Source organism: Grampus griseus (assembly GCF_964374135.1).
Source record: "Grampus griseus genome assembly, chromosome: 10".
In the NCBI taxonomy this organism is placed as follows: Eukaryota; Metazoa; Chordata; class Mammalia; order Artiodactyla; family Delphinidae; genus Grampus; species Grampus griseus.
This window is the reverse complement of record NC_139004.1, coordinates 62,663,568-62,686,313: the sequence shown is the minus strand read 5'-3', so window position 1 is coordinate 62,686,313 and position 22,746 is coordinate 62,663,568. Positions and strand designations below refer to the sequence as shown.

The 22,746-nt window shown below is 41.2% G+C and overlaps 1 protein-coding gene across 2 annotated transcripts in view; it reads left to right on the top strand.

Annotated features, from left to right (window-relative positions):
• LZTFL1 (leucine zipper transcription factor like 1) overlaps positions 1-22,258 on the top strand; it is a 35,475-nt gene extending 13,217 nt beyond the window's left edge. For both annotated transcript variants that reach the window (XM_082664735.1, XM_082664734.1), the window contains exons 2-10: positions 9,529-9,653; positions 12,277-12,471; positions 14,207-14,267; positions 15,353-15,424; positions 16,698-16,763; positions 16,850-16,927; positions 19,493-19,669; positions 20,683-20,786; positions 21,880-22,258. In XM_082664735.1, the coding sequence (XP_082520861.1) occupies positions 9,577-9,653; positions 12,277-12,471; positions 14,207-14,267; positions 15,353-15,424; positions 16,698-16,763; positions 16,850-16,927; positions 19,493-19,669; positions 20,683-20,786; positions 21,880-21,898 (849 nt within the window). In that variant the 5' untranslated portion in view covers positions 9,529-9,576 and the 3' untranslated portion in view covers positions 21,899-22,258. The remainder of the gene's footprint in view (positions 1-9,528; positions 9,654-12,276; positions 12,472-14,206; positions 14,268-15,352; positions 15,425-16,697; positions 16,764-16,849; positions 16,928-19,492; positions 19,670-20,682; positions 20,787-21,879) is intronic.
• Positions 22,259-22,746: the final 488 nt, after the last annotated feature.

The following is a 22,746-nucleotide window of genomic DNA, read 5'->3' as shown; positions in this document are numbered from 1 at the left end:
TATCAAAGATAAGGTGACCATATGTGCATGGGTTTATCTTTGGGCTTTCTATCCTGTTCCATTGATCTATATTTCTGTTTATGTGCCAGTACCATACTGTCTTGATTACTGTAGCTTTGTAGTATAGTCTGAAGTCAGGGGACCTGATTCCTCCAGCTCTATTTTTCGATCTCAAGATTGCTTTTGCTATTCAGGGTCTTTTGTGTTTCCATACAGGTTGTGAAATTTTTTGTCCTAGTTCTGTGAAAAATGCCAGTGGTAGTTTGATAGGGATTGCATTGAATCTGTAGATTGCTTTGGGTAGTAGAGTCATTTTCACAATGTTGGTTCTTCCAATCCAAGAACATGGTATATCTCTCCATATATTTGTATCATCTTTAATTTCTTTCATCAGTGTCTTATAATTTTCTGCATACAGGTCTTTAATCTCCTTAGGTAGGTTTATTCCTAGATATTTTATTCTTTTTGTTGCAATGGTAAATGGGATTGTTTTCTTGATTTCACATTCAGATTTTTCATCATTAGTGTATAGGAGTGCCAGAGATTTCTGTATATTAATTTTGTATCCTGCTACTTTACCAAATTCATTGATTAGCTCTAGTAGTTTTCTGGTAGCATCTTTAGGATTCTCTATGTATAGTATCATGTCATCTGCAAACAGTGACAGCTTTACTTCTTCTTTTCCGATTTGGATTCCTTTTATTTCCTTTTCTTCTCTGATTGCTGTGGCTGAAACTTCCAAAACTATGTTGAATAAGAGTGGTGAGAGTAGGCAACCTTGTCTTGTTCCTGATCTTAGTGGAAATGCTTTCAGTTTTTCACCATTGAGGACAATGTTGGCTGTGGGTTTGTCATATATGGCCTTTATTATGTTGAGGAAAGTTCCCACTATGCCTACTTTCTGCAGGGTTTTTGTCATAAATGGGTGTTGAATTTTGTCCAAAGCTTTCTTTGCATCTATTGAGATGATCATATGGTTTTTCTCCTTCAATTTGTTAATATGGCATATCACGTTGATTGATTTGCGTATATTGAAGAATCCTTGCATTCCTGGAATAAACCCCACTTGATCATGGTGTATGATCCTTTTAATGTGCTGTTGGATTCTGTTTGCTAGTATTTTGTTGAGGATTTTTGCATCTATGTTCATCAGTGATATTGGCCTGTAGTTTTCTTTCTTTGTGACATCCTTGTCTGGTTTTGGTATCAGGGTGATGGTGGCCTCGTAGAATGAGTTTGGGAGTGTTCCTCCCTGTGCTATATTTTGGAAGTGTTTGAGAAGGATAGGTGTTAGCTCTTCTCTAAATGTTTGACAGAATTCGCCTGTGAAGCCATCTGATCCTGGGCTTTTGTTTGTTGGAAGATTTTTAATCACAGTTTCAATTTCAGTGCTTGTGATTGGTCTGTTTGTATTTTCTATTTCTTCCTGATTCAGTCTTGGCAGGTTGTGCATTTCTAAGAATTTGTCCATTTCTTCCAGGTTGTCCATTTTATTGGCATAGAGTTGCTTGTAGTAATCTCTTATGATCTTTTGTATTTCTCCAGTGTCAGTTGTTACTTCTCCTTTTTCATTTCTAATTTTATTGATTTGAGTCTTCTCCCTTTTTTCTTGATGAGTCTGGCTAATGGTTTATCAATTTTGTTTATCTTCTCAAAGAACCAGCTTTTAGCTCTATTGATCTTTGCTATCGTTTTCTTCATTTCTTTTTCATTTATTTCTGATCTGATCTTTATGATTTCTTTCCTTCTGCTAACGTTGGAGTTTTTTTGTTCTTCTTTCTCTAATTGCTTTAGGTGCAAGGTTAGGTTGTTCATTCGAGATGTTTCCTGTTTCTTAAGGTAGGATTGTATTGCTATAAACTTCCCTCTTAGAACTGTTTTGCTGCATCCCATAGGTTTTGGGTCATCGTGTCTCCATTGTCATTTGTTTCTAGGTATTTTTTGATTTCCTCTTTGATTTCTTCAGTGATCACTTCGTTATTAAGTAGTGTATTGTTTAGCTTCCATGTGTTTGTATTTTTTACAGATCTTTTCCTGTAATTGATATCTAGTCTCATAGCGTTGTGGTCGGAAAAGATACTTGATACAATTTCAGTCTTCTTAAATTTACCAAGGCTTGATTTGTGACCCAAGATCTGATCTATCCTGGAGAATGTTCCATGAGCACTTGAGAAAAATGTGTATTCTGTTGTTTTTGGATGGAATGTCCTATAAATATCAATTAAGTCCATCTTGTTTAATGTATCATTTAAAGCTTGTGTTTCCTTATTTATTTTCATTTTGGATGATCTGTCCATTGGTGAAAGTGGGGTGTTAAAGTCCCCTACTATAAATGTGTTACTGTTGATTTCCCCTTTTATGGCTGTTAGTATTTGCCTTATGTACTAAGGTGCTCCTATGTTGGGTGCATAAATATTTACAATTGTTATATCTTTTTCTTGATCGATCCCTTGATCATTATGTAGTTTCCTTCTTTGTCTCTTCTAATAGTCTTTATTTTAAAGTCTATTTTGTCTGATACGAGAATTACTACTCCAGCTTTCTTTTGGTTTCCATTTGCATGGAATATCTTTTTCCATCCCCTTACTGTCAGTCTGTATGTGTCTTAGGTCTGAAGTGGTTCTCTCGTAGACAGCATATATATGGGTCTTGTTTTTGTATCTATCCAGCCAGTCTGTGTCTTTTGGTGGGAGCATTTAGTCCATTTACATTTAAGGTAATTATCGATATGTATGTTCCTGTGGCCATTTTCTTAATTGTTTTGGGTTTGTTATTGTAGGTCTTTTCCTTCTCTTGTGTTTCTTGCCTAGAGAAGTTCCTTTAACATTTGTTGTAAAGCTGGTTTGGTGGTGCTGAACTCTCTCAGCTTTTGTTTGTCTGTAGAGGTTTTAATTTCTCCATCAAATCTGAATGAGATCCTTCCTGGGTAGAGTAATCTTGGTTGTAGGTTTTTCTCCTTCATCACTTTAAATATGTCCTGCCAGTCCCTTCTGGCTTGCAGAGTTTCTGTTGAAAGATCAGCTGTTAACCTTATGGGGATTCCCTTGTGTGTTATTTATTGTTTTTCCCTTGCTGCTTTTAATATGTTTTCTTTGTATTTAATTTTTGACAGTTAGATTAATATGTGTCTTGGCGTGTTTCTCCTTGGATTTATCCTGTATGGGACTCTCTGTGTCTCCTGGACTTGATTAACTATTTCCTTTCCCATATTAGGGAAGTTTCAACTATAATCTCTTCAAATATTTTCTCAGTCCCTTTTTTTTTTTGTCTTCTTCTTCTGGAACCCCTATAATTCGAATGTTGGTGCATTTAATGTTGTCCCAGAGGTCTCTGAGACCTTTTCATTCTTTTTTCTTTATTCTGCTCTGCATTAGTTATTTCCACTATTTTATCTTCCAGGTCACTTATCCGTTCTTCTGCCTCAGTTATTCTGCTATTGATCCCATCTAGAGTATTTTTAATTGCATTTATTATGTTTTTCATCGTTGCTTGTTTCATCTTTAGTTCTTCTAGGTCCTTGTTAAATGTTTCTTGCATTTTGTCTATTCTATTTCCAAGATTTTGGATCATCTTTACTATCATTATTCTGAATTCTTTTTCAGGTAGACTGCCTATATCCTGTTCATTTGTTAGGTCTGGTGGGTTTTTATCTTGCTCCTTCATGTGCTGTGTGTTTTTCTGTCTTCTCATTTTGCTTATCTTACTGTGTTTGGGGTCTCCTTTTTGCAGGCTGCAGGTTCGTAGTTCCCGTTGTTTTCGGTGTCTGTCCCCAGTGGCTAAGGTTGGTTCAGTGGGTTGTGTAGGCTTCCTGGTGGAGGGGACTAGAGCCTGTGTTTTGGTGGATGAGGCTGGATCTTGTCTTTCTTGTGGGCAGGTCCACGTCTGGTGGTGTGTTTTGGGGTGTCTGTGGACTTATTATGATTTTAGGCAGCCTCTCTGCTAATGGGTGGGGTTGTGTTCCTGTCTTGCTAGTCGTTTGGCATAGGGTGTCCAGTACTGTAGCTTGCTGGTTGTTGAGTGAAGCTGGGTGCCGGTGTTGAGATGGAGATCTCTGGGAGATTTTCGCCTTCTGATATTATGTGGAGCTGGGAGGTCTCTTGTGGACCAGTGTCCTGAAGTTGGCTCTCCCACCTCAGAGGCACAGCACTGACTCCTGGCTGCAGCACCAAGAGCCTTTCATCTACACGGCTCAGAATAAAAGGGAGAAAAAGTAGAAAGAAGGAAAGAATGAATGAAAGGAAGGAAGGAAGAAAAGAAAGAAAGAAAAAGGAAAGAGGATAAAATAAAATAAAGTAAGATAAAATAAAGTTATTAAAAAATAATTATTAAGAAAAAAAATTTTTTTAAGAAAAGAAATGGATGGATAGAACCCTGGGACAAATGGTGAAAGCAAAGCTATGCAGACAAAATCTCACACAGAAGCATACACATACACACAAAAAGAGGAAAAGGAAAAAATAATAAATCTTGATCTCAAAGTCCACCTCCTCAATTTGGTATGATTCGTTGTCTATTCCGGTATTCCACAGATGCAGGGTACATCAAGTTGATTGTGGAGATTTAATCCTCTGCTCCTGAGGCTGCTGGGAGAGATTTCCCTTTCTCTTCTTTGTTCGCACAGCTCCCAGGGCTCAGTTTTGGATTTGGCCCTGCTTCTGCGTGTAGGTAGCCCAGAGGGCGGTCTGTTCTTCGCTCAGACAGGAGGGGGTTAAAGGAGCAGCTGCTTCGGGGGCTTTGGCTCACTCAGGCCGGAGCGAGGGAGGGGTGCGGATGTGGGGCGAGCTTGCGGCGGCAGAGGCTGGCGTGACGTTGCACCAGCCTGAGGGGCGCCGTGCGTTCTCCCGGGGAAGTTGTCCCTGGATCCTGGGACCCTGGCAGTGGTGGGCTGCACAGACTCCCCGGAATGGAGGTGTGGAGAGTGACCTGTGCTCGCACACAGGCTTCTTGGTGGCGGCAGCAGCAGCCTTAGCGTCTCATGCCCGTCTCTGGGGGGATGCGCTGTTAGACGCGGCTCGCGCCCATCTCTGGAGCTCCTTTAAGCAGTGCTCTTAATCCCCTCTCCTCGCGCACCAGGAAACAAAGAGGGAAGAAAAAGTCTCTTGCCTCTTCGGCAGGTCCAGACTTTTCCCCGGACTCCCTCCCGGCTAGCCGTGGCGCACTAAACCCCTGCAGGCTGTGTTCACGCTGCCAACCCCAGTCCTCTCCCTGGGATCCCACCGAAGCCAGAGCCTCAGCTCCCAGCCCCGCCCACCCCAGCAGGGGAGCAGACAAGCCTCTCGGGCTGGTGAGTGCCAGTCGGCACCTGTGCGGGAATCTCTCCGCTTTGCCCTCCGCCTGCCTGTTGCTGTGCTCTCCTTCGCAGCTCCGAAGCTTTCCCCCTCCACCACCCGCAGTCTCCGCCCGCGAAGGGGCTTCCTAGTGTGTGGAAACCTTTCCTCCTTCACAGTTCCCTCCCACTGGTGCAGGTCCTGTACCTATTCTTTTGTCTCTGTTTATTCTTTTTTCTTTTGCCCTACCCAGGTACCTGGGGAGTTTCTTGCCTTTTGGGAGGTCTGAGATCTAATGCCAGCGTTCAGTAGGTGTTCTGTAGGAGTTGTTCCACGTGTGATGTATTTCTGGTGTATCTGTGGGGAGGAAGGTGATCTCCGCGTCTTACTCTTCCGCCATCTTCCCGATTCCCCCTCAGCTGCTTATTTCTGCTCCGTTTCTTCACTCCATCCATTTTAGAGGAACTTTTCTGTCTTTTGTCCTAAAGTTCATCCTCAGTTTTTGTAATTTTTTCTTCTTGGTCTTGGGACAGTCAAGACTTTTCTTGACTGAAGAGAAAATAACAGATTTGAATTGGCCACTTACTCTGCACAAGGCACTGTACGAGGAGCTGTGTGGTATAAGAAATGATTGAGGCCCTCAGGAGCTTACAGTCTACTTGAAGGAGCAACATCTGGAAGAAAAGACTACTAATAGTACAAGGTAGTCATTAGTCTGTGGTGTTGCCAAATGAGTAGCAGAGGTGATGTGTGCTAATTTTTGGAGGAAGGCATAACTAGAGTTACTGAGGGCATATTGGGAGGCTTCACAGAGTAGGTAAAACAGGTTTGGTCTTGAAGGATGGGTAGGAATTTGGTGATTTCCTGGAGCATGCTTGTACTGGCTGGTGAGAGCCAATCGTGTGCATTTCTTCTCATCTCTGCATTCAGTGACATTACCTTGGTAGCTTGAAATCAGCCTTGCTGGGAGTTTTTATACCACAGAAATCAGCAAGGGCCGCAAATCAGTTTCATACCCCCCCACCCAAAAGCCTGTTGTTAAGCATTTACCAGCACACCGCTGGGTTGGGTTCAGATTCTTGAATAAGAATGGGGAGGTACTTTTAGTCAAGGATTGGGGTAATGAGAGTGAAAGTATAAGCAGGAAATGTTAAATCATGCTTCTGATGAGCAGACTAGTCTGACTGAAGTAGAGTGTCCTTATGGTAGAATCCTGGGAAATGGGGTTAGAGAAAGAGTTTGGGGTGTATGGAGGCCTTATGAATTTAATACTATAAACAAGGAAGAATAATTGAAAATTTGTTTATGGGATTTTTTTTAGCAAGATGTGACATAGATTTGAGTTATTTCCAATTGTAGGATATTCTTGCCCATACTTATGTGACTATAAGAAATAACATCTTTTCTAATGTAAGTATTCAGTTCTTTTTTCAAATGCCTGGTGGAGATCTGTCTTGTTGTGAGTCACAACTCAGGTGCATATGCAACTATAACATGTTTGTGTTCTTTTATTTTTAAACTCTGACATTTTCCAAAAAGGATTTGAAACAGCCAAGTTGAGTGGGGGCTGTGGAGTTAGACTGCCTGGTTCAGATCCCTGCTCTCCCACTTACCTATTTCAGTAGCATAGAAAATTTTTCTTCTCTGTATCTCAGTTTTCTATCTGTAAAGTAGGGTTTTTTAAAAATAATTAATTAATTTATTATTTATTTATTTTGGCTGCTCTGGGTCTTAGCTGTGGTGTGCAGGATCTAGTTCCCCGACTATGGATCGAACCCAGGCCCCCTGCATTGGGAGCACGGGGTCCTACCCACTGGACCACCAGGGAAGTCCCTGTAAAGCAGGTTTATACTACCTTTATCATAGGGTTGTATTGAGGATTAAATGAGGTCATGCCTGGCACATTGTAACCTCTGAATGACCTTTAGCTGTTATCATCATTACTATTATTATTTCTAATGTTTGACATTAGTTCAGGGAGTTGGCTAACAATCAGTATAAACCAAAACGTAAGAAACATCTTTCCATTCACTTTGTCTAGCTCTAAGGCAAGATCTTAGTTACCATTTTAATAAATAAGGTAAAGTCATGAAATTTAAGGTAAGTACATATCTCAAATGTGTTGGTTTACATTGGTCAAAATACCTCAACTGGTTGTTCTGAAACATTAGTCTACTGGATAAATGACCATTAGAGAACATTGTAATATCTTGGGTAATTCTTAAATTATTGAACTTTAACATGTTGAATTGTAGAAATATTAAAAACAATGTGGGGGAGAAAAAGACTTGTTAGAGCCATTCATCATGCGGTTGGGGGTACATGTCTGTAGGCCAGCCTGTTATATTTGAGAGTCAGATGCATATAGATAACAGTTGACACCTTGAGATAGATCATGTCATCAAGGAGAGGATATAGAATGAATGACAAGAGTAAGGGTCGCCAGGCAGAGCCCTGGGAAGTACAGCTACTTAAGAGGCAAGCCCAAGAGGAGCCTACAGGTGAGATCAAGAAGGGAGGTGGGGTTAGCAGCCAAAGAATGGAGCAGGTCAGTGGACAGAAAAGCATCGGCCACGGTAGTTGGATTTGTTATTAAGAAGTTGCTGGTGAGCTTCGCAAAGGCAGTTTGAACAGCATATAGAATGGAGACAGCAAGGGTAGAAGGGAAGTAGAGAAATGCAGCAGTAGCTGGAGGTTTCTGGTTTTGTTTTTTTTTTAGCATGAGTGAGATTTATGTACACAGTCTTCTCTATGGTCCGAGGGGAAGAAGAAACCTATAGAGAGTTGAGACAGGGAGTAATTGGTTAAATAAAGTACCCCAGGAGCTTGAAAGAGAACACATTAAGGCCATGATGGCCTTCAGAAGGAGAAACTCTTTCAGTTCACTTGTCAGGCACATGTCTGTTGTGTGCCAGGCACTATGAGTCGTCCCGGGGATACTCAGGGAACCAGAGGGGCAAGGTCATGGCCCTTGTAGACTTCTGTTCTCAGGGAATGGAAACTGCTGAGAGAAGGTAAGGATGTATGTAGATGCAGCAAAGCCATGGTGCAGGGCTTGGGGGGTGAAGGAGGTCATGCCCAGTGACCTTGGTGCTGGCCTCCACAATGCAGCCCAACACTGCTGAGAATGAGAGTTAGAACTTTGTCTCCCATAGACAGATTATTCTTAAAATAAAGATAATCCTGACTTATTCAGTCCCCTGCATTAGATGTTCACTTTTATAATTTCCTTCTTTAATTTTCAGTATAGCTATAAAATGAAAAAGCTTCATTAATTTCTAGCTTATAGTTGTCAAGCTCTCATCCGGTTTAAAATCAAGACCAATTAGTGGCTATTTCAAAACCAAATATATTTTTTAAAGCTGTGTGAGATGGGATAAGGTTAAGTTTCTGTAATAGAGATTAAAAAAAGAAAGAAAGAAAAAAACCCAGTACCTTAAAGAATACAGAAGTTTGGGCTTCCCTGGTGGCACAGTGGTTAAGAATCTGCCTGCCAGTGCAAGGGACACGGGTTCGAGCCCTGGTCTGGGAAGATCCCACATGCCGTGGAGCAACTAAGCCCATGAGCCACAACTACTGAGCCCGCATGCCTAGAGCCCGCGCTCCGCAACAAGAGAAGCCACCACAATGAGAAGCCTGCGCACCGCAACAAAGAGTAGCCCCCGCTCACCGCAGCTAGAGAAAGCCTGAGCGCAGCAACAAAGACCCAACGCAGCCAAAAATAAATAAATTTATATAAAAAAAAGAACTAATATTGTAACAAATTCAATAAAGATTAAAAAAAAAAGAATACAGAAGTTTATTTATCTCCTGCTTAACAGCCCTCTCACTGCTCATCACAGTTAGGTACGAGGTCAGTGCTGCTCCACAAAGTCGTTCCAGGGATACCAGTCCCTTTCAGCTTGCTGCTCCCCCAGCCCCCAGGACATTGTGCTGTCCGCATAGTTCAGGGAGTCACCACCCCCAGGTTTCAGAGAAATAGGGTGTGGCAAAGGTGTGCCCCATGTCTTAAGCCCCAGGCTTTAGAAATAGCTCTTATTCTTCTGCTCACATCCATTGCTGAGAAGTAGTCATGTGGCCACACCTGACTTCACAGAGGGCTGGGGAGTGTTTTCTAGTTGGGCAGCCATGTGTCTGGGAAGATGGGAAGAACAGAATTTAGTGGACATCTGCCAGTCTCCACCACAGGATAACCTGTATGTTTTCATTGTTGGTTCCTTTATTATATCTTCAAGACTAACAATTAAATTCTTTTTTTCAGGCAGAGTTGGGTCTAAATGAGCACCATCAAAATGAAGTTATTAATTACATGCGTTTTGCTCGTTCAAAAAGAGGCTTGAGACTCAAAACTGTAGATTCCTGCTTCCAAGACCTCAAGGAGAGCAGGTATCAGAGAATTCTAAGGAAACCCAGTGGGAAGGAACATGGATCCCTTCTGGTGGCCAGTATGGGGGTGCTGTAGCAGAGAGGCCTTACAAACCATTGCCAGGATATCATGATCAATTATTCATTGAGAGCAGCTACACTAAGCCTTATGGATATGTGATACTCAAGAAATCAGATTGTGGTGGGAGCAATCTGTTACTAAACATGCATATAATGATAATTGAGGGATTGCAAAGTTTCAGAAGGGCAGTCAGGAAATTGTGAAGTGCTTGTGGGTTAATGATTGGCTTGCTGTATTAAAGATTCCAGAACCTTAATTACTTGAGTTGTTAATTAAAAGATTAGAGCCATAAGACATGGCAGTTAGCAAGAAAACACCTATGCAGTTTATATTGAAGAATTAGAAGAAGAGAAAACAGCAGGAAACCATGAAAAGCTTGCTGACTAGTACCAAAATTATTAGTTGATTTGTAGCAAGAGATGATAATTAGTTTAGTTGGACCAATAGTGGAAGATAATAAAAGTCCATAGAAAATTTAGTAATAGAGGATAATAGGGAAGCCACCGAAAAGGACTGAATAATAAAGAGACATCAGATTACTTGGGGATCAGATTTTGGCACACTTAAATGTCAAGACATAAATGAAAAAGGTCTCCAAGTGATCTGTAACTGTGATAAAGTCATTAACTTCACTCAATAGCAGAGACCCTCAGCTGTAGACTGTTACCTGTTGGATCCATTATTCTAATCTGATAATCTGGCTTCCTAACCCACAGCAGAGGTAAGCAGCAATCTGATTGGTGAGTCTATGAGACAGCCAGAGAAGGTACCCATTATTTACTTTATGCATTGGAGTATGTTAACTGCTGTTCATAATAATGAACTTGGGTTGCTCAAAAAAAAAAAAAAACAAACATTTTTAAGCAGATTTACTTTGTTCTATTAAAGAATATAGAAAGATTGTTAATATATTTAATAAGGACTTGCATCAAAAATAAAGTTTTGGTTTTTTTAGAGTGGTTAAATTCTGCTGGGTAAATGAAACGTTAAAGAATGATAAATCAAATAAAGTTTGGTGTAACTCCCTTCGTTACGTCCTTTTGGAATGATGGAGAAGATAACCTGAGGTCGGGGCTGTAGCTCTTCATCTGCTGAGCATCTGAGGGATAAAACACTTTGAGGCTGGAGGCAGGGAGTGGAGGAGACTGTGTTACTATAAAACTGTCATTGATCGTAGGAGGCATGCATGGAAGCTTTTTCAAGGATTCAGCTGTTGGGCATGTTCCTGATATTGTTGGAAATGATTGTGGAGGTGGGACCATGGGCAAGTCACCACCACCTTCTGAGCCTGTGTTCCATCTGTGAAGTGAGGGAATTGAAGAAAATGGCTCAAGAGTTCCCTTCCAACACAAACGTTCTCTGTGGAAGAGTCGATCCTTAATCCTTTTGATGATGATGTTTGTTTTAATGGAGCTTTAATTAAATTAGGATTTTTTTCTTTTGGGTCTCAAGAATGCTAAGAGAAGCAATATATAATTACCATTGATTTTCTTATGGGCGTTTACTAACATGTGAATGGTCATTCAGTCATCGAAATGCTAGGCAAATGATATAAAGAAAGGAGAAATTACACCTCTCAGGTGACTTACGAAATAATTAAATGTGATAAAACTAATTTTAGGAGAGATTAAAGTTTTTCACTGAAAAGCTAAAGAAAAAAGTAGATAGTTTGGGGAATGTTTCTGAGCACATACTTGTATTAAAGGATGTGCACATTTGAAGAGCAAACCAGTTTAATCATTTAAATAGACATCAAAAATTAATTGAGCTTAAATTATTTTCAAACTGTTTTATTAATAAAGAAGATAATTTCCAGAGGGACTTTCACTAAACCCTTTAAACCCTTAGATCAGGGGTCCCCAACCCCTGGGCCATGGACTGGTACCAGTCCATGTCCTGTTAGGAACCGGGCCGGACAGCAGGAGGTGAGCGGCGGGCAGGCAGGCGAGCAAGCAAAGCTTCATCTGTATTTACAGCCGCTCCCCTTCGCTCGCATTACTGCCTGAGCTCTGCCTCCTGTCAGATCAGCAGCGGCATTAGATTCTCATAGGAGCGCGAACCCTACTGTGAACTGTGCACGTGAGAGATCTAGGTTGTGCTTATGAGAATTTAATGCCTGATGATCTGAGGTGGAGCTGAGGCAGTGATGCTAGTGCTGGGGAGCAGCTGCAAATACAGATTATCATTAGAGAGATTTGACTGCACAGGGACCATAATAAATCAATTGCTTGCAGACTCATATCAAAACCCTATCAGTGAGTGGCAAGGGCAAACAAGCTCAGGGCTCCCACTGATTCCGCATTATGGTGAGTTGTATAATTATTTCATTATACATTGCAATGTAATAATAATAGAAATAAAGTGCACAATAAATGTAATGAGCTTGAATCATCCTGAAACCATCCCCCCACCCCCACCCCCAGGTCCATGGAACAGTTGTCTTCCACAAAAGGTTGAGGGCCGCTGCCTCAGATGACATGATGTGGGTTTCTTAGTTTTGTTTTACTTTGTAAATAGTTGTTGTTGTTTATCCAGAGGTTTTGGATTGTGGTTGTTTTTCAGGCTGGTGGAGGAGACCTTCACCATAGATGAAGTCTCTGAAGTCCTGAATGGGTTACAGGCCGTGGTCCACAGCGAGGTGGAGTCTGAGCTCATCAACACGGCCTACACCAATGTGCTACTTCTGCGGCAGCTTTTCTCACAAGCTGAGAAGTGGTACCTCAAGCTACAGACAGACATCTCTGAACTTGAAAACAGGTACTAAAATTTGTATCCACAGTTATGACAATAGAGGCCCAAGCATGAACTTAAAAGTTAGTGAGGGCTTCCCTGGTGGCGCAGTGGTTGAGAGTCCGCCTGCCGACGCAGGGTACATGGGTTCATGCCCCAGTCTGGGAAGATCCCACATGCCACGGAGCGGCTGGGCCCGTGAGCCATGGCTGCTGAGCCTGCGCGTCCAGAGCCTGTGCTCCACAACGGGAGAGGCCACAACAGTGAGAGGCCCGCGTACCACAAAAAAAAAAAAAAAAAAAAAAAAAAGTTAGTGAATATCTTTGCTGCTTTGCTTGGGCCTGGTGTGTGAGAAAATTTGGGTAAGGTAACAGCAGAGCATCCAGTTACTAAGTGATCTCTTAGGTGCCGCTCAGCATCCTCTTCAAAATGCCCTGTTTCCACTATTCCTAGGTGTTATAAAGGCCTCTGAGATTTATGAGATTGCTCTTAAGGCTATAAGTAATTATTCCATATGGTATCTCTGGTTAGCCTGATCAGTATTATAACAAGTCTTCAGAGATAGGTCAACTAAGAAAAAAAGATTATGAAACAGTTGAAAAGTTAATTCAAATACCATCAAATCACACTTAGTAGTATTGGAAGTTTATTTCTAAATAATTGCATTAAAATTATATACTGATCTTTAAAATAGGGAAAATAAAAAAAGTTTCATTTTCTGAACTATATCAAAAAGCTCATTAATTTTTTAAAAATATGGTAAAATCAATGAAATTGAAACTCACTCTAAGAAAAGTCATGCCAGAGATCTGGAAAGACTGATACTGAGCCCAGGGGCCGTTTGCTAAGCACAGGTGCAGCGCGGCTTGCGGACAGTGCTTAACAACACTGGCTGTGGCCTCGGGTAGGGAAGGAAACCATTTAGCTTCACCAACTGTCAGTAGATAACTGGTGAGAAAACTTTGAGAAACTGACCTATTAAGAAGCTTAGGAGAGTAGTTACTGCCATTCACTCTGTAAGCTTTTGTATAGTCAGCCCCCAGGTACCTTTGCAAATAAAAGGAAATGTTCAGGTGGATCCCCCAAACCATCTGTCTTCCTTGAGAATTTACCATACTCTTTTCCAGTAGATGTGAACTAATTTTATTTTTCTGAGGCTACTCTATTAAAACTCAGTTTTCCTTGAACCTCTACTAGCTAACAATGTACATTATAGAGCAATTTCCCTTTAGCACCTCAAAAATACAGCGTTGACTACAAATTTCAGACATAGTTGTATTAACATTGTAATTTAGTTCTAGCGATTATATTGTACACTCAGTAGGTACAAAATAGTAGGTGCTATGGAGATTCAAATTTGAGTGCATGGAACTTAGGTTCTCGACCATTAGTAACTAAATATTTTTGATGTGGTGAAGTTTTGTTCATCTTGCTCTGTTGTTTCTGGCGTGTAATAGATTGGTACCAGTGCTTTTCTTCTTCTTCTTTTTTTTCTTTCTAAATTTTATTTATTTAGTTATTTGGCTGTGCCAGGACTTAGTTGTGGCACGCGGGATCTTTGTTGTGGCGTGCGGGATCTTTTTTTAGTTGCAGCGCGCAGGCTCTAGTTCCCTGACCAGGGATCGAACCTGGGCCCCCCGCATTGGGAACACAGAGTCTTAACCGCTGGACCACCTGGGAAGTCCTGCTTTTATTCTTCTTGTGTGTATGATACAAATCTATTCTAAACAAATACTTTTTCCTATTTGTTTTTGTCTTCAAGAGAATTATTGGAACAAGTTGCAGAATTTGAAAAAGCAGAATTTACATCTTCAAATAAAAAGGTAATTTTTGGTCCTTATAAGTCCATACCTTAATAGCCAGTGTTTAAAATCCTCAAGTTGCTCAGAGCATTCAGAGATTAAAGTGAGAACTCTCAAGGAAAAGCATTCAACTCAAGAGCAGAATTCCAAGCTTGCCTCTCAGATTTTTAGGAGAAAAAAGATAAGTTTTGGAAGTAACTATGAAAAACTTGTTTTTGTCTACTACCTCACACACGCATGCGCATGCACACAACATCCCCGCAGTCCACCCGCCTCCCAGCCATGCAAGCTCTTCACTCAGATGATGCGGAGCACAGGCGTTGGGGGCATGCATCCTGGCACTGTCACTCCTCAGCTGTGCGACCTTGAGCAGGTTACCTGAGATGGCTGAGCCTCGTTCCCCTCATCTGTCAAGTGGAGACAGTACTGGTAGTTACCTGCTTGTCTCTTTAATCATTCTCATTACCTGTAGTGACCACTTAGCATTCCATTGTGTAGATGCACCAGGAATCCTCTGTGGTGTTACATGGTAAAACACTGCCAAGATCAATCCATGAACATACACGTGCAAAACAATTTTCTAATTATTCCTTTGGAACATATTTCTAGCTAAGAAATTTCTAGGTCAGAGGGCATGAATTGTTTTGTTTTAATACATATTGCTAAACTGCCAGAATGTTTGTGTCAAGTTACTCATCCGTAATGTAGTTTACCTAAATCCTCATCATTATTACAATTTTTCTGGGGTTCATGCAGAAATCTGTTTTAGCTCCCACAGTTTAAAATCCCAGTCTCTAGATACTAGGATCTTTATCAGCTTTGGCTTTGAGTACCTTCCCTCCCTCCTTTCTCTTCCACCTGTTTTTTGTTTTTAAAGATACAAGGAGGATGGGTTTTGTTTTTATCTCTAATTTGCATTGGGCACTATGGGCCAGGCACTGTCCTAAGCACTAGGACATAGCAGAGATCCAAACCAATGAAAATCTAGCTGATATCTCAGTGAATATGTTTACACAGTGTCTTCCACTTAGAAAGTACAAGGGTTCAGTGATTACACGTGTTTTATTCAGTGGTGATTTCAGTTTGGTTTCTTTGTTTTGTTTCAGCCCATCATAGATAACATAAAGCCAAAACTTGCTCCACTTAACGAAGGTGGAACAGCAGAACTCCTAAACAAGGTAATGTTGCCATCATTTTGAGAAATGGCAAACTCTCTAAGGATATATGCTCACTGCCTGCCCAGCTCTAGGGTAGAGAGACTGGGTGGAAGGTGTTGATCCAGGCTTTGGTCCACTGAGGGTAATTAGCCCATCGCAGTAGTTGTACTGAATGGTACCTGGTGGGGCAGAAGAGGCCACACTTAACTCCCAGAGAGTCTGAAGCAGCTCTTGATTGCATCTTTTCATAATGAAGTGAAGAGCATAGAATTTGGAAAGTGTTTATTGATGGACATTTGAAGTTTATGAGCTGTGATAACAGTGAAGAGATTTTTTTAATTAAGAGGTTTATAAAGATTAATTACTGATATACAACTATTTTTCATGACTTTTGTGTTCTTAACTTTATGCTAGATATTGTTACATAAAAAGAAAAGTAATACCTGGCCTTTTGCCCTCAAAAACCTTGTAGTCTCATTGGGAAGGGATAACTAATATTCTAGGAACAGAGACAGCAGAATGCTAACCTGTGTGCCACAGTTGCCACTAACCTGGTGCCAAAGGTGCCACAGGGTGGCAGAGAAGACACATTTCCATGTGGATAAGAGTAGTTGAGGACAGGCTCTTGGGTAAGGTGGTGCCTGAGCTGGGCTGAAAGGCGTAGCAGATTGAATTGTCAGAGGGAAGAGAAATGGTATGGCCAGCAGAGGGACAGAGTGGGCAGCAGTCAGAGCAGAGAGGAGGCTGGCATGCCTTGGAGCAGAGTGCAGGCTCTCCAGCTGGGCGAAGCTGCATGTGCTGGGGTATAGTAAGAAGCGAGACTGCACTGACAGGTGATGCTTGTGACGGAGCTGCTGATGAGCAAGGCCCTTGGACCTCAGCTCAGTTGGAACCACTTAGGGGCTGGGCACAGGGTATGGAATGATGAAGATTGTGTCTTGAGGATAAGCGGCAAGTGGTGTACAGTGTAGGCTGAGAACAAACCCAAGAGTTGCAGGATCAGCTAGGTGAGAGATGGCAGGGGAGAGGGACTTGGCAAAAAGGCTGAGAGTAGAGGGCTGCAAAAAGCCTGAGAGACTGTGAAAGAAGAAACTAGAAGTCTTAGAGCCAGAGATGACTCATACGTGTTGAGGCTGGTGGGCTGGGTAAAACTGGAATATTACCAGTAACCAGGGCATGCAGACTTTTGAGCTTTTATGTAATTTAAATTTAATATAAAAATTAAATTTTTAAGTGAAACAAAGGATTAAAAATACTTTGGCTAACATAATAAAACTTGAATTTACTCACAAAGGAAATTTTAAGACTTCAAGAAGAGAATGAGAAATTAAAGTCAAGGCTGAAGACCCTTGAAACACAGGTAACTGAGAAATATTTTAACAAAATTATTGAAAGAGTTACTTACAGACTAAGTACTGAATGTATTTTGTTTAATCTTGATTATAGGCAACAAATGCATTGGATGAGAAGTCAAAACTAGAAAGAGCACTGCAAGATTTACAGCTTGATCAAAGAACTCAGAAGGTGAAATCAGTTTTAGCATTTTCACATTTTCTAGATGATCGAGTTATAAACTTATATTAAGTCTTAGCTACTATCAGTATTATGCCCCACAGCCAGCCACTCCCTGAGAGGGAGGCCACCACTGTAGTTCTGCATTGAGAGAAACTTGTCCAGGAAAGGCCAGGTGAGCGCCTGTTGAGGGCAGTGGGGGCAGATACACAGCTCATGTACTTCACATATCCCAGAGCCCATTGGCATATGAGATATACTTAAATTTATTTTTTAAAAGTTCTTCTCCCTTTCACTTTGCCCTTCCAATTACAACGGGAAGAAAGGAAGAGTTTTTAGTTATTATTATACAGAACTTATTATTACTTAAGTTTCCCTTCGGTGAGTGTGACAAAACAGAATGAATTTACTCGTCATGCATCTTCTAATCCGCGTATATCTAGCTGTGCTTCTGTAATACAGTGAAATCCAGTGAAGTTCTTCAAGCTTGTCTGAATGGAATGACTGAGTATCACTCTGCCCTGGAAGTCATCGTGTGCTCAGTTCTGCCTCCTTTGGCCTTTCCATTGAGATTAGATGCTGTAATAGGATCCTGTCAGCAGGACCATTGGAGTGAATTTTCATTGCAGCACTGGCTTTTCTAGTGGTTGTAGTGCCATTGTAAATGTCTACTAAACAATCCCCAAACTTACTTCATTAGACTTTGGTTATACTTTTTCTATGGAAAATTTCAAACATATACAAGAGTAGAGAGAATAGTGTAATGCACCCCAGGTACTCATCACTCTGCTTTACCAGTCAGTCATCAAGACATGGCCAGTCTGGTTTCATGTTTACCTCTACTTTCTTCTCCCTCTCCCCATGTTTTTTGGGTTTTTTTAATTAATTAATTTTTTGGCTGCGTTGGGTCTTCATTGCTGTGCACAGGCTTTCTCTAGTTGCAGCAAGCGTGGGCTTCTCATTGTGGTGGCTTCTCGTTGCGGAGCATGGGCTCTAGGCGCGCAGGCTTTGGTAGCTGTGGCACGCAGGCTCAGTAGTTGTGGCTCACGGGCTCAGTAGTCGTGGCTCATGGGCTCAGTAGTTGTGGCTTGAGGGCTCCAGAGCGCAGGCTCAGTAGTTGTGGTGCATGAGCTTAGTTGTTCCGCAGCATGTGGGATCTTCCCAGACCAGGGCTCGAACCTGTGTCCCCTGCATTGGCAGGCAGATTCTTAACCACTGCGCCCCTGGGGAAGTTCCCCTCCATGTTTTTTTGAAGCCAGTCTCAGACATTACATTATTTTATCTGTAGGTTTTTTGTTTTGTTTTGTTTTGTTTTTTGCGGTATGTGGGCCTCTCACTGTTGTGGCCCCTCCTGTTGCGGAGCACAGGCTCCAGATGTGCAGGCTCAGCAGCCATGGCTCACGGGCCTAGCCGCTCCGCGGCATGTGGGATCTTCCCGGACCGGGGCACGAACCCGTGTCCCCTGCATTGGCAGGCAGACTCTCAACCACTGCGCCACCAGGGAAGCCCAGTCTGTAGGTATTTTTCAAATAAAAGGATGCGTCTTATATGGCTAAAACAAAAGGAAATATGTATGATTTTCAATCATTATATACCAAGGACCATAAATTTCAATCATTATATACCAAGGACCATAAAACAGCTGAATACTCCAGAACAGCTTTAGTTTCTCAAAAGTAAACCAGTTACCAACATTTTCGGATGATGAATTTGTTTTAAAAGCCATTGAAGGTTTTGCTCCAATTTTGCTTTTAAGATTTGGCAAAAGCAAAATGCGTACAGGCCTTCACTAGATGCAGTGAAATAAAATCTTTTTAAAAACCAGATTTCAAAAATAAGTAAGGAATTCTTCTTTTGTTGATAGTAGTGCTTCGTTTTCATAGTTAGCAATTATAGACCATTTTCCTGTCATTAATATAACTTTTGTCTTTTATAAATTTTGTCTAGTTAAAAACATGATCCAGGTAGAGAGAAGATCCAGCTGCTTATATTACACTGACGAAGTGTACAAATATGTGCATATTGAATTAATGTAAAAAACTTAAAATCTTGTAAATTTAGCAAGCCATATAATCAGTAAGCATTAATTAGGCTCTCATAATATTGTAAAACATGTCTGTTGCATTTTTTGTATAAATTGTATTAATTTTATTATTTTTCCATCTGTATCATTAAAAATTCTTCACCAGGATTTTTTTACCTTGACTTTTCAGAAATGAAGCTTATTTGCCACCCCAACTCGGGGAAACACAATCTTGTCAAATTTAGGATCCCACCTCTCTTGTTCCTCTTTTGGAATTCCAGCAGTTCATAAATCATATTTTACATACTTGGAAATCAGTAACCACTGAGTGTGGTCTGCTGTGCTCAGGACACAGTACACTGGGTGCCGAGGGTGAACTGGGTGTGCTGGTGACCCTGACTGGGCTGCAGTGGCAGAGAAGGCTGGCGGGGGATGCTGACATGCACACGCAACACACATCATCATCTGTTTCCATCACCTGTGATGCTCAATCTAAAGCAGTTACTGTTTAGGATGTCAGCATGAAATCATGTGAGTGTATGTATTTTTCATAGGATTTTATAAAGACCCAAGACTTGAGTGACTTGGAAAACACAGTTGCTGCTTTAAAGAGTGAGTTTCAGAAGACACTTAATGACCAGACAGAAAACCAGAAGTCCCTGGAGGAGAATCTAGCGACAGCCAAGCATGACCTACTCAGGGTGCAGGAGCAGCTGAGCATGGCTGAAAAGGTCAGATTTGTCTGTTTATATCCGATTAAGTGATGAATGCAGTGTAACTAAGGGAAACGTTGGACAATTACAGATTCACTTCATTTTTTGTCAAGGTATTAGGCAATTTGTGTTCTAAAGATTTATCATTTGGGGACACTGAAATTCTTCCATCTTTGGCACTAAAATATCTATGATAATAAAAACCTACACTCCTTCTGTTCTATGGTAAATACTCCACTGAGGGTGGTGTACAGCCGGCACCCTGAGCACCCATTTTGCTCTTCCTGATCAGCCCTCTTACAGTCTGGCAGAGGGATGAGTGGCTTTTTTCTCAAGGGTTCTATACTTTTTTCTTAATTTATATGAGATATGTGGAGAACTGGTTTTTTCGCTTTAGGGCTTAGACTCTTAAGAATATGGGAGCTAAAATGTAATTAAATTTAAAATCCTCCTCTTCAAATACTGGCAATATTTTGGGATTTGGAGAAAAGAGCATGCTTATTTTACCTGAAAATGCATTTACTTTTTCAAATAGATTTCCCATGTCTATGGCATAGTATGTTTGAGTTATTTGCTAATATTGTACTTGGGAAATGTTACTATTTTATTAGCTTCCCATTTGAAAGAATGTATTTTTAAAGTTTGAATAGTCTTAATTTTATATAAGTATATATTTTTTAAAATTAGAAAATAGGGCTTCCCTGGTGGTGCAGTGGTTGACAGTCCGCCTGCCGATGCAGGGGACGTGGGTTCGTGCCCCGGTCCAGGAAGATCCCACATGCCGCAGAGTGGCTGGGCCCGTGAGCCATGGCCGCTGAGCCTGTGCATCCGGAGCCTGTGCTCCGCAACGGGAGAGGCCACAACAGTGAGAGGCCCGCGTACCGCAAAAATAAATAAATAAATAATAAAAATTAGAAAATAAAATAAGCACAATATTAGTAAAATTAGGGCAAAATATATATTTTCATCAGATATGTTATTTCTTTCCTTAACTATTTCTTATTAATGGGCTGACATTTTTCACTATGCAGGAATTAGAGAAAAAATTCCAACAAACAGCAGCTTATCGAAACATGAAAGAGATTCTCACCAAGAAGAATGACCAAATCAAAGACCTGAGGAAAAGACTGGCGAAGTAAGACATACTGATCCTGTCTCTCAGATTGTCTCCCTGCTGGGTTGATGTCTGTCCTTCATTAAGTCTAACCTTGTGTCTGGAGAGGTCAGGCCGGTGGGGAGTTGCTCTGTCATTCAGTCCAGAAGGCTGTGTCTGGGGAAGGCACAGGGGTTTTGGCCAGGCCTCATCTGTAACACCCACCAGGGTTTCTTTTCAGGTTCAGCCGAACCTTTAGCCTCACACAGGGCTACACTAGGCTACTCTGGCCATGGATTCTCTTAGCAGGATATTGGACAGAAACCACAGCAAGCACATAGGGCAGCATTGGGCATTTCTCCTCAGTGGTGTCCTTGCTGCAGCCCACAACCTGATCATACTGTGCTCTCACATGACAATTTAGGTGCTAGAAAATGAGTCCATGCATGGGTGCCAGAGCCAGCGTGGCTTAGAAGTTCCATGCCCTATATAGGACCAGTGTCTTTGGTCCAGCCACGTGGTGCCCAGGCAGGGACATGTCCGGGAGGGAGGGACTCAACTGTAGGGAAGCTGAAGCCGTGGTTTCCGCCATGGATGTATAGTTGTTCACAGTTCTCCTGGTCCAGATGGAGTCTTCTAATTGGGGTTATTTCTGTCATCAGTGGCTCTGCCTGGAAACTCAGCTGACATTTTACCTTTAGCAGGGTTCCAGGGTACCAGAGCTAGAAAGTGAATCCCAGATCATATTTTTCCTTAGAGAAGAGGGTCTGTTAACCCTGTACTCAACAAAGCCATATCAGCTGTTTGTGTCCATCAGGCCATCGATTAGATAATTACCGCCAAATCCCTAATCTACTAAGCTATCATGGATCTAGATGCCACATGTAGAAAATTGGAACCTGAAGGTATCTCAGCAGTTATCTGGTCCATTCTCCACCTGTGGCAGGAATCCCGAGTCACCCTCGTCATGCCTTGAATGTATCTGACTTCTACCGTAGCAGTGATTTTAAGTGAAAAATGCAACATTACTGGTTTAGTCACTGGAGGTGTTTCAAGTAAACTTATTTGGTAACAACAACAACAGCAAAAAGTATCATGACATTATGCTGTTAATTGAATATATCTCTCTTTCCAGATATGAACCTGAAGATTAAAAACTGAAGAAGATTTCATCTGGAAGCTGCCACTACATGAAAGTACAAGCTGTTTCTCACCTCAGGCATGTATTTGAAGCAGTTTGTTGTATTCCCTCTCTTTATTTTTCTAATATTTAGACTTTGCTTCTGATATTTAGAACTAGAGTTCCTATTTCAGTTACCTAATTGAGGAGAAAACCTACTGACTGATTCTGGCCTGTCATCCCAAACTCTTCTCTGCTGAGTGCTCCAGAATCTTGGTTCAAATGCAGTGAGAATTCTTTATAGTAAAGAAGAGGCTTATCCTTCTGCATTAGTGTAAAGAGCATGCCTTTTCAATAAATGTTAAAGCTAGCATTGTCTGTACTTGTGCATTCCCCAGAGGAAAAATATAGAATCATTAAAGATAGTTATTACAAATAAACGTTATTTTTTAACATGAAATCTAATTTGTTTTCTATATGTGATCATCAAAAAACTATGAATTTATTGAAAATGTGAATACCATCTATTATAGGCATCATTTTTACCAATTATAATGAAAATTAACAGTGAACATGAGGTTTCGGTTAACTCCTTTGGTCTCTCTAGCTAAATGCTGAGGAGGGTCAGACATTTTTTGCAGCATAACTTATGAGTCTGTATTACTAATGGAGAAGGCAGAGCCATCCTGTACTTATACAGTTGAGAAAGTATCTGGATTCAGAATAAATGTAATCTTTATACTTCAGTTTCCAGAATATTCTTTTAAGTTATATTAAATGAGAACACTTTTTTTTTTATATATAAATTTATTTATGGCTGCATTGGGTTTTTGTTGCGGTGAGTGGGCTTCTCATTGTGGTGGCTTCTCTTGTTGTGGAGCA